Below are 12,500 nucleotides of genomic sequence, written 5' to 3' on the forward strand. Positions count from 1 at the left end.
CTGGCTGCCAAACGCTGGACCATCTGAAGCTTCCGGGCAGTCTTCAAGGGCAGCCCCACGTAGAGCGCGTTGCAGTAATCTATACGGGATGTAACCAGAGCGTGTTACCAGTATGCTGATGACACTCAGCTGCTGCTGAAGATGGAAGGCCGACCGGACACTGTATGCGATTATTTCCATCAGTGCCTCGATGCCGTTACTGGATGGCTGCGTGCCAGCAGGTTGAGGGTGAATCCAGCAAAGATGGAGATGGCTGGGTCGACCAGGCAGTGGGGATGTCCATCTGCCTACCCTGGATGGCGAGGCGCTACGCCCGTCATCATTGGTAAAGAGTCTGGGAGTCCTTTTGGACCCTCTGCTGACGATGGAGGCCCAGGTCTCCGCCGCTAGCAGAACCGCCTTTTTTCATCTGCGGCAGGCTAGACGGCTGGCCCCCTCTGTCCAGGGACGACCTAGCTATGGTGAACACCACTCCGCTGTTACACCAGCTCCACTGGCTGCCAATTAGCTTCCGAGCACAATTCAAAGTGCCGGTGTTAACCTATAAAGCCCTAAACGACTCCGGCCCGGTTTACCTCTCCGAACGTATTCTCCCCTACGAGCCACCAAGATTACTAAGATCGTCTGGAGGGGCCCTGCTCTCGGTCCCGCCGGCCTCACAAGCGCGGCTGGTGGGGACGAGGGTCAGGGCCTTCTCGGTAGTGGCCCCGCGACTCTGGAACTCTCTCCCGCCAGAGGTTAGAACCGCCCCAACAATCCTGACATTCAGGAAACAGGTAAAGTTGTGGTTATGGAGACAGGCTTTCGAAGAATGAGACAATGATCTGGATGGAAGATGGTGCATATTCGATTTTAGTATGACGACTGACCACTGTAGTTTTAAATATATGTGCTTTTTTAATGTTTTATTGTAATGTGTATTTTGATATTTTACCGATTGTATGTGTTTATATGGTTGGAAACCGGGCTGAGTCCCTCTTATGAGGTGAGAAGCTCGGTATATAAAACTTTGAAATAAATAAATAAATAAAATCCAGGCTACAGTCATCTCAAGACTGGACTACTATAACACCCTCTACATTGGTCTTCCTCTGTTGGTGATCCGGAAGCTCAAGTTGGTACAAAATGCAGCCGCTCGGCTTCTTGTGGGAATTCCGATGAGATGCCACATAACACCAATCTTACTGCAGCTGCATTGGTTACCAATTGAGCACTGGATCACTTTCAAAGTGATGGAACTCACCTTTAAGGCCTTGCATGGTCTGGGGCCGATGTACCTGAGGGTCCGCCTCACCCCCTACCAACCCCAGAGATCCCTCCGTTCTGAGGACCAAGATCTATTGGAAATTCCCAGTATCGAGACCTTGCGTCTAACAGCAACCAGACGCAGAGCCTTCACAGCAGTGGCACCATCACTCTGGAATACTCTGCCACCTGAAGTCCGTGCCTTGCGGGACTTACCAGCTTTCTACAGGGCATGTAAGACATACCTGATTCGACGGGCCTTTGATCTCTGATTGTTTTTAAATTGTTTTAAATTGTTTTTAAATTGGGATCGATTTTAGCCTGTTCTTGTAAGCCCCAGGGGAGTGGCAGCATATAAGTTCAAATAATACATAAATAAATAAATAAATATCTTTATTAGAGCCGATCTAATGAAATGGTTTCCGAAATTTTTCTCAGTTTTCCTTTTCTGATAACATAGATAGGAGTGCCATCCTGACCTTAGATCAAAGCCTTCTAGATTTATAATTTTGGGAGATTTTAGTGTTGCCCAATCTTTGATCCAGCATAGCCCACAAGCCTTGTAATATAACCTCAAATCCGGGAGTCCAAAACCTCCTATATTTTTGTCATCTGTTATATGCTGGAATCTAATTCTTGGTTTTTTACCTGCCCAAATACATTTTGTTAGGTCCTTGTTCCTTTTTTTAACAAAATTGATAGTTCTAGGAGCCCCCGGTGGCGTAGTGGGTTAAAGCCCTGTGCCGGCAGGACTGAAGACCAACAGGTCGCAGGTTCGAATCTGGGGAGAGGCGGATAAGCTCCCTCTATCAGCTCCAGCTCCTCGCGCGGGGACATGAGGGAAGCCTACCACAAGGATGATAAAAACATCAAATCATCCAGGCATCCCCTGGGCAACGTCCTTGCAGACGGCCAATTCTCTCACACCAGAAACTCCTGACACGACAAAATAAATGAAAAAAAATTGGCAGGTTCTGAAACAGGTGTAACATTTTTGGAAGAATATTCATTTTAATAGCAGCTATTCGTCCTAATAAAGATAGATTTAAGTTCTTGTGGATTTTTTCGGGCTATATGGCCATGTTCTAGAGGCATTTTCTCCTGACGTTTCGCCTGCATCTATGGCAAGCATCCTCAGAGGTAGTGAAGTCTGTTGGAATTAGGAAAATGGGTTTATATATCTGTGGAATGACTGGGGTGGGGCAAAGAGCTCTTCTCTGCTGGAGCTAGGTGTGAATGTTTCAACTGACCACCTTCATTAGCATTAGAGACCATGAAAATGAACAAAATCTGGCTACCAGTATTAAAAAACTCAAAAATTACAACAGCAAAACAGCAGAGAGGAAACAACCAGGCACATCTTAACACCTCTCAACAAAAGATTCCCCCAGGCTCAGCCAGGCCTTCTAATGCTAATGAAGGTGGTCAGTTGAAACATTCACACCTAGTTCCAGCAGAGAAGAGCTCTTTGCCCCACCCCAGTCATTCCACAGATATATAAACCCATTTTCCTAATTCCAACAGACCTCACTACCTCTGAGGATGCTTGCCATAGATGCAGGCGAAACGTCAGGAGAAAATGCCTCTAGAACATGGCCATATAGCTTGAAAAAACCCACAAGAACCTAGTGATTCCAGCCATGAAAGCCTTCAACAATACATAGATTTAAGTGTCTCCAATTTTCTAGATCTTGCTGTGGCCAACCTTTTCTCCCTCTTTCTCTCCTTTTTTTCATCCCTTCCTTCCCTTTTTTTCTTTTCTCCTCTGCTTTTCTTCCTCATCCCTTCCTTCCCCCCTTTTCTTTCCCTTCCTCTTTCTTTCCTTTCTTCCTTCTCTACCTATTCTTGGACTGCAACTCCCAACAGTCGTCCTGATCGATCTACCTATCTATCTCTATCTAATCTATCTATCTGGAGGATTGCTGAGAGTTGCAGTCCAGGAATATGAAATTGGAAATATGCAGGGATTGTGATACTCTCAAAGAAATCCAAGGAGAAGAAGGCTTGCAGCTTGGAAGCAGTGCATTGGAGTCCTCCTCCTCTCCTGAAGGGCCTGGTCTAGGAAATACTGGGATCTGTAGTCCAAAAGAGAGTGTGGATATGATATTGTGTGTGTTGTTTGCCAGGGGGAGTTATTTTGCGCATACGCTGTAGTGTCTTTTTGCTTTTTTTGCCTTTTAAGTCCCTTTTGCTGAGTTTTTCAGTATTTTTATGAGTGATGGTCACTCATTAGCCTGATAGGTGCCTTGTGTCCAAATTTGGTGTTAATTTGTCCAGTGGTTTTTGAGTTATGTTAATCCCACAAACTATCATTACATCTTTCTTAATATAGACTAGCCGTCCCCTGCCACACGTTGCTGTGGCCCAGTCTGGTGATCTGGAAAATAAAGTAATCAGAAAGTATTGGTTTCTAATATATGTAATTTATTTATGCTTGTGGGTAAACAGTATTTCGTGCTGTTTCTTTGTCAGTGTTGATGTGTCTGGTTTGCCTACTCTGGAACATGCAACATGCAAATTGTCCTTCTTTAGGGGTCCCTTTCAAATCTATGATACTATATCTCTATGTGTGTGAATCATATATATCTATCTATATCTATGGATGGATGGCTCTTTGGCAGGAGGGCTTTGATTATGTTTTCTTGCCTTGGTGAAGGGAGTTGGACTGGATGGCCTTAAGTATTTTCTATGGTCATGGCGGTTCTGTGTGGGAAGTTTGGTCCAATTCTGTCGTTGGTGGAGTTCAGAATGCTCTTTGATTGTAGGCGAACTATAAATCCCAGCAACTACAACTCCCAAATGTCAAGGTCCATTTTCCCCAAACTCCATCTGTGTTCAAATTTGGGCATATTGAGTATTTGTGCCAAGTTTGGTCCAGATCCATCATTGTTTGAGTCCACAGTGCTCTCTGGGTGTAGATGAACTACAACTCCCAAACTCAAAGTCAATGCCCACCAAACCCTTCCAGTATTTTCTGTTGTTCATGGGAGTTCCGTGTGCCAAGTTTGGTTCAATTCCCTCATTGGTGGAGTTTAGAATGCTCTTTGATTGTATGTGAACTATAAATCCCAACAACTACAACTCCCAAATGACAAAATCAAAAAAAATTGAGTGAAGGACATACACTGGGTTGTTAGGTGTATGCCGTCCAAATTTGGTGTCAATTGGCCCTCTGGTTTTTGAGTTCTGTTAATCCCACAAAGAAATATTACATTTTTATTTATACAGATAGATGTGCAATGAAATAACCTACTGAGGCAAGCACTGGAACAAAAACATTAAGAGACAACATGAAAGCATCTTCTAAAAGGCATCCAGGGATTTATTTTCTTTCTTTCTTTCACTCTTTTTTGCTCCCCCCTTTTCTTTCTCTTTCATCTGCTCAGTTAAGGAATCTGGTGGCAGCTGCTATACCTCTTGCCAGTTGTAAGCAGGTGCATAGAGCGGCAGAGTCAAGGCAAAGCCACATATCTAGGCAAGTAACTGAGCCACTTTGTTCTCACACCATTGGCTCAAGGTGATCCTCCATCATACAGTAATCATCAGGAAGGCCTTGACTTGTCCTCCCCAATTCTAACTGTTATGCAACACTACGTAGTTGTGGTTTTGACCCAAATTGCCCGGTCCCGCTTAGCACAAAAAAACAGGGACATAATATCTTCAAACCCCAGATACGTAAGTCCAGACTTTCCAAACTCAGGTCATTTCACCATCTCGAGTTTTAGAAGCTTAAAGGAAGTTGGGGCAGACTTAGGTTGGCCGCGGGAAGTCATAATTCCAATTTACAAGACGTTTATTGCCACTTGCGGAAGGCATTTATGGAAGGAGGACAGCTCACCACCTTCCTGTAATAAAGAAAAGGCATAGAGGGGTATGTGTGTGTGTGTTTACACGTATATAGGACATGGGTAAATGAAACCACGCATATGAGGGACATCTATCTATCTATCTATCTATCTATCTATCTATCTATCTATCTAAGAAAAGTGAAATGTGTATGTGTGTATGTGGTGGAGGTGTCCACTTACACAGACAGCCTCTGGCCACCACAAACAGGCTATAGTTCCAAGTGCTGAGAAGTCTCCAAAGGTACTCCCACCACTGACATTACAGGTTAGAGCGAGCGCCATGGACATGTAGCCCAAACACTGCCAATGTCCTCCCCAAACACTACAGCCCACCACCCAAGGAATGCTATCATTCAGAGAGGAATTTCATCCTTGATTTGACGTGTTTCCTCCACCACAGCCAGGCATCTCAGGGTTCCTTGTGTGGAATTTGCATGACCCCGCCCACTGCCTCTCCCTTCACCCTTTCCTACCCTTTCCTATGGCACACAGCAAACACAGAGGAATTAGATCAGCAACTGGAAGGGCCCGACAATGGACCAGGACTAAACTTGGCACAGAGAAGCCCCATGACCAACTGAACATACTGCAGGGATTTGGGAAAAATGGCCTTGGTTTTGGGAGGTATAGTTCACCTACATCCTGAAAGCACTCAACCCAGTTGATGACAGATCTTGACCACACTTGGCACACAGATCCAACATGACCAACTGTAAATACTGGCTGAGTTTGGGGGTGATTGGGAATCTGGGAACTGTAGTTCACCCTCATCCAGAGAGCACTGAACCTCACAACCCCTGCAGAACTGGATCACACTTGGTTCACAGACCCAACATGACCAACTGTAAATACTGGCTGAGTTTGGGGGTGATTGGGAATCTGGGAGTTGTAGTTCACCCTTATCCAGAGAGCACTGAACCTCGCAACCCCTCCAGAACTGGACCACATTTGGCACACAGACACAACATGACCAACTGTAAATACTGGCTGAGTTTGGGGGTGATTGGGAATCTGGGAGTTGTAGTTCACCCTTATCCCGAGAGCACTGAACCTGACGTCGAGCATGCCCCCCCCCCCAACAAGGGATGGTATTAACTCCGTATTGACTCCAAACCTCGCAACCCCTCCAGAACTGGACCACACTTGGCACACAGACCCAACATGACCAACTGTAAATACTGGCTGAGTTTGGGGGTGATTGGGAATCTGGGAGTTGTAGTTCACTCTTATCCAGAGAGCACCGAACCTCACAACCCCTCCAGAACTGGACCAAACTTGTCACACAGACCTAACATGGCCAGCTGTGCATACAGGCCTGGTTTGAGGCAGATTGACCCACGATTCTGGGAATTGTAGTTCACCCACGTCATTATGTATTTTCTAATGGGAGTATTAATAAAACATGAAATCAAAGACTGTTTTTTTTTCTCTAATAAATAGTGCTACTAATGAACTAATGATGTTACCTATTACCTCAAAACAAACAATGCTATTTTCAAATAACCCAGGCATTGCCAGGTACTCAAGTTAGTATTTTACAAATATTGGAGTGAGAGAAACCCTTGGTGCGAGGATGTTCTTTCGAGCTGTCTTATCTATTTGGCTCTCTCTTTTCCGCAGATGGGCCGCACTGGTGCTACCTTTCCCAGAAATGCCAGGACCCGCATTGTAAAGGTGAGATGACAAACAACAACCTCTTGGTGAACTCAATGCGTGCTTGAGTCTGCTTTGGATTGGGGCCAAAATGAAGTTTCCAAGTGAACAACACATCTGTGTACAAACTATTTGTATCGAAAACACACAAACATGTACACACCAAATCCTTTAACAACAATGACTGGGAGCGTGAGCCATTCTTTTCTTTGGACCGCTGCCATTTTGATAATCCAGCACAAAGGTAGAGTTGGCCCTCCCTAGAGGGGTTGTTTCTTTGCCTCAAGGTCCGGAGTTAAATGAGCAAGATCCTGCAGAGGTTTCAGTGTCAAATGGCCGAGATCCTGCAGGATCACCAGGGTTTGGAAATGGGGATTTTGGTCAGGAGAGTGTTGTTAGCCAGAATGCAGCTGAGGATTCTGGGATAGTCAAGCAACCTGCCATATATGTATTTGTGTTGTTGTTATTTATTCGTTCAGTTGCTTCCGACTCTTGGTGACCTCCTGGACCAGCCCACGCCAGAGCTCCCTGTTGTCCGTGGCCACCCTCAGCTCCTTCAGAGTCAAGCCTGTCCCTTCAAGTATCCCATCCATCCATCTTGCCCTTGGTCGGCCCCTCTTCCTTTTTCCTTCCATTTTCCCCAGCATCATTCTCTTCTCCAAGCTTTCCTGTCTTCTCATGATGTGACCAAAGGACTTAATGTTGTTGTTTATTCGTTCAGTTGCTTCCAGCTCTTCGTGACCACCGCCAGAGCTCCCTGTCGGCCGTCGCCACCCCCAGCTCCTTCAGAGTCAAGCCAGTCACTTCAAGGATACCACCCATCCACCTTGCCCTTAGTTGACCCCTCTTCCTTTTTCCTTCCATTTTCCCCAGCATCATTCTCTTCTCCAAGCTTTCCTGTCGTCTCATGATGTGACCAAAGTACTTAATGTTGTTGTTTATTCGTTCAGTCACTTCCAACTCTTCATGACGTCCTGGATCAGCCCACGCCAGAGCCCCCTGTCGGCTTTCGCCACCCCCAGCTCCTTCGGAGTCAAGCCAGTCACTTCAAGGATACCATCCATCCACCTTGTCCTTGGTCGGCCCCTCTTCCTTTTTCCTTCCATTTTCCCCAGCATCATTCTCTTCTCCAAGCTTTCCTGTCTTCTCATGATGTGGCCAAAGTACTTAATGTTGTTTATTCGTTCAGTCGCTTCCAACTCTTCATGACGTCAAGCAACCTGCCATATATGTATTTGTGTTGTTGTTATTTATTCATTCTGTTGCTTCTGACTCTTGGTGACCTCCTGGACCAGCCCATGCCAGAGCTCTCTGTTGGCCGTCACCACCCCCAGCTCCTTCAGAGTCAAGCCAGTCACTGCACGGATACCATCCACCCACCTTGCCCTTGGTCGGCCCCTCTTCCTTTTTCCTTCCATTTTCCCCAGCATCATTCTCTTCTCCAAGCTTTCCTGTCTTCTCATGATGTGACCAAAGTACTTAATGTTGTTGTTTATTCGTTCAGTCGCTTCCAACTCTTCGTGATCTCCTGGACCAGCCCACACCAGAGCTCCCTGTCAGCCATGGCTACCCCCAGCTCCTTCAGAGTCAAGCCAGTCACTTCAAAGATACCATCCATCCACCTTGCCCTTGGTCGGCCCCTCTTCCTTTTTCCTTCCATTTTCCCCAGCAACATTCTCTTCTCCAAGCATTCCTGTCTTCTCATGATGTGACCAAAGTACTTAATGTTGTTGTTTATTCGTTCAGTCGCTTCCAACTCTTCATGACGTCAAGCAACCTGCCATATATGTATTTGTGTTGTTGTTATTTATTCATTCAGTTGCTTCTGACTCTTGGTGACCTCCTGGACCAGCCCATGCCAGAGCTCCCTGTCGGCCGTCGCCACCCCCAGCTCCTTCAGAGTCAAGCCAGTCACTGCAAGGATACCATCCATCCACCTTGCCCTTGGTCGGACCCTCTTCATTTTTCCTTCCATTTCCCCCAGCATCATTGTCTTCTCCAAGCTTTCCTGTCTTCTCATGATGTGGCCAAAGTACTTCATCTTTGCCTCTAATATCCTTCCCTCCAATGAGCAGTTGGGCTTTATTTCCTGGAGTATGGACTGGTTGGATCTTCTCGCGGTCCAAGGCACACTCAGCATTTTCCTACAACACCGTAGTTCAAAAGCATCTATCTTCCTTTGCTCAGTCTTCCTTATGATCCAGCTCTCACATTCGTAGGTTACTATGGGGAATACCATTGCTTTAACAATGCAAATCTTCATTGCCAGTGTGATGTCGCTACTCTTCACTCTCTTATCGAGATTGGTCCTTGCTCTCCTCCCAAGAAGAAAACGTCTTCTGATTTCCTGGCTACAGTCTGCGTCTGAGGTCATCTTTGCACCTAGAAATACAAAGGCTGTCACTGCCTCCTTGTTTTCTCCCTATATTTTCCAGTTATCAATCAGTCCAGTTGCCAGAATCTTGGTTTTTTTATGTTTAACTGCAACCCAGCTTTTGCACTCTTTCATTCACCTTGGTTAGAAAGCTCCTCAGTTCCTCCTCGTTTTCAGCCATCAAAGTGGTATCATCTGCATATCTCAGGTTATGAATGTTTCTTCCAGCAATTTTAACCCCAGTCTTGCATTTGTCAAGCCCCGCATGTCGCATGATGTGTTCTGCATACAAGTTGAATAGGTCAGGTGAGAGTATACAACCCTGCCGTATGCCTTTCCCAATCTTGAACCAATCTGCTGTTCCATGGTCAGTTCTGACTGTTGCTCCTTGGTCGTTACACAGATTCCTCAGGGGATAGACAAGGTGATTTGGGATCCTGATACATCCCATCAAGAACTTGCCACAATGTATTATGATCCACACAGTCAAAGGCTTTAGAATAGTCAATAAAACAGAAATAGATGTTTTTCTGAAACTCCCTGCCTTTCTCCATTATCCAGAGGATATTGGCAGTTGGGTCTCTCGATCCTCTGCCTTTTCTAAACCCAGCTTGTACATCTGGCAACACTCTCTCCGTGTCTTCCTGGAGTCTTCCTTGCAGGATCTTGAGCATTACCTTACTGGCATAGATGTGTTTGTACAAGCAGAAAAAGAGTCTGAGAGGGACTCCGGTCAGTCAATGTCAGAATGTGAAAAGAATGCAGTAACTGGCACACCAAGGGAGGACCAGACAGTTTTCGATAGAAGGAGTCAAATCAATCAACAATGACACCTGGAAGGGGTTAGAAGATTTTCTGAAAGATTAAGAGAAAACAGTGTTCAGGGAGAGGTTTCCCAAAGGAAACAGAATGCTTTTGCCATGGCTTTTTGAATAAATATAGGGCCTTTAAAATGGTAACTTTTAGTGGTACCAATGTTTAGATATGAAGAGCAATCCATGTTTTCTCTGGCATGTTCATGGCTTTATTTTCATGCTGAGAATCCTATAATGTTTCTTGCTTTGGATCTATGTCCATGCCTTTTGATTTAATTGCTCAAGTTTGTTCCTGAATCATTTGTGTGACTTTGACTTTGAATTCCTGGACTATTTTGGGCTCACAGGCTCTCGTTCCTGTGGATTCTGCATCCTGAATTTGATGCTTGCTTTATGGCTTACTATGCTTAACTGACTGTTTTTATGGACAATGTTGTAATCTACTTTTGAATTCTTTTGCTGAAGCTATTTTTATTCTTCAATAAACTGTTTGCTTATAAAGGACTTTAGTGTGGTTTTGGGTTCAGAGGCGCATCCCCAGCCCTGGTGTGCAACATTCCCTATCCACGAATTCTGTATCCACAGATTTAACCAAGGAAAGCTTTAAAATTGGTCTCATTTCTATCACCAGAACCCCGGCAATGGGATGAGATACCCGGCAGCACATGCGGAGGAAATGCACAGTCCCCCATCAACATCGTCACCAGCAAAATAGAATACGACTGGAACTTGCTGCCTTTCCGTTTCGAGAAATACAACACCGAGCAAGCTTCAAACTGGGACATTGTCAACAATGGGCATACAGGTGAGTAGCCCAAACCTTAGCTTTCAAGGCCTTACAATTGCCTCTACAGTGTTCCCTCACTTATTGCGGGTATTACGTTCCAGGATCACCCGCGAAAAGTGAAAATACGCAAAGTAGGGATACTCTGTGTTTGTGTGTATATATATATATATATTGCATTCCAAGAGTGAGGCAGAAGAGAAGAGAGAGTCTGAGATCATCTGGGGAGGCCCTGCTCTCGACCCCACCGCTATCACAAGTGAGGTTGGTGGGGACGAGGAGCAGGGCCTTCTCGGTGGTGGCCCCTCACCTGTGGAACTCACTCCCGGGAGAGATTAGGGCATCAACATCCCTCCTCTCCTTCAGGAGGAAAGTAAAGACGTGGTTGTGGGACCAGGCCTTTGGGCAATCTGACAACTAGATAAGAACAATCAAACGACTAGGACTGACAGGACTGACAATGTGGAATTGGTATTTGGACTATGAGATAGCGAACGCTGACTGTCTATGAGGAGTAATTAGGTTTGTATCGTTTTATTGGTTTTACTGGTTTTATTGGTTTTAGGGCTGTAATGCAGGAATTGATGTTCAACTGTTTTAACTGTTTAATTGATGTTATTTTGTGTTACTACTGTTATGTGATGCTGGCATCGAATTGTGCCTTTGTAAGCCGCCCTGAGTCCCCTTCGGGGTGAGAAGGGCGGGGTAGAAGAAACCGAAATAAATAAATAAATAAATAAATTAAAGGCACCGCACATTTTTTTTTGCTAGTTATCTCTGCTTTGCTTTGCAATCTCTCTTGATTGGCTGCCTCTTTCCCGAGTAAGAACCCCCTTCCATACTCCATCGTTGCCAGGAGGTGGGATTAGAACGCCACTCTGGCCAATGGCAACCATTCATAATCTGGGAGGCAAAAACCCGTGAAACAGCGAGTCCGCAAAAAGCCAACCGCGAAGTAGTGAGGGAATACTGTATTGACTTTGCCGAGGCCGGTGGATGGAGGTGTGTTTCGGCTACGTCTTTAAGAAATCAGAACCTGGGCAAAGACATGTAGAGCTCTCCAAGGTTCTCAGTCCTAGCTGCAAAAGGCGGCACCTTGGAGAGACAGGCGTCCATTGAACAAGAAAGCCCTCTAATAGGGTTCCCTTAGGGTTGCCACAGTTTGAGTTGTTCAGGAGAGGTTTTCCTTCCTCTGAGATTGTGACTCAACCAAGGTCAAGCAGGGGCTGAAATCCCCTCCTGAGGAGCCTTTGTTTGGGCATCTGGAACTCTTTTGTCCCCCTCAGTCCAGGTGAATTTAGACGGATCGGCCAAGATATTGTCCGGGGGCCTTTCGGGCAAATACAAGGCCATGCAGTTCCACTTCCATTGGGGCAACGATGCAGAGAAGTCCAAAAGGAGGCTCAGCCCCGGATCGGAACACAGCATCGACGGGGAGAGATACGCCATGGAGGTAAAGCTATCCATCTATGGATCTATCTATTGTCAAAGGCAGTGGTTCTCAACCTTCCTCATGCCGCGACCCCTTAATACAGTTCCTCATGTTGTGGTGACCCCCAACCATAAAAGTATTTTCGTTGCTACTTCCTCACTGTCATTTTGCTACTGTTATGAATTGTCATGTAAATCTATATAAATAAAAATGTAATGTTCGTTTGAGGGATTAACATAACTCAAAAACACTGGACGAATTGACACCAAATTTGGACACAAGACACCTCTCAGGCCAACAAGTGACCATTTATATATATATAAATGCTCTGTGCATAATGAGTACCTTA

The 12,500-nt window shown here is 45.5% G+C and overlaps 1 protein-coding gene across 1 annotated transcript in view; it reads left to right on the forward strand.

Moving 5' to 3' along the window:
• Positions 1-12,500, forward strand: part of CA4 (carbonic anhydrase 4) — a 48,310-nt gene that overhangs the window by 26,854 nt on the left and 8,956 nt on the right. Inside the window, exons 2-4 of the mRNA XM_060757001.2 lie at positions 6,714-6,767; positions 10,567-10,740; positions 12,006-12,172. Coding sequence (XP_060612984.2) covers positions 6,714-6,767; positions 10,567-10,740; positions 12,006-12,172 — 395 coding nt within the window. The remainder of the gene's footprint in view (positions 1-6,713; positions 6,768-10,566; positions 10,741-12,005; positions 12,173-12,500) is intronic.

This window comes from Anolis sagrei, chromosome 11, assembly GCF_037176765.1.
Source record: "Anolis sagrei isolate rAnoSag1 chromosome 11, rAnoSag1.mat, whole genome shotgun sequence".
NCBI classification, from domain to species: Eukaryota; Metazoa; Chordata; class Lepidosauria; order Squamata; family Dactyloidae; genus Anolis; species Anolis sagrei.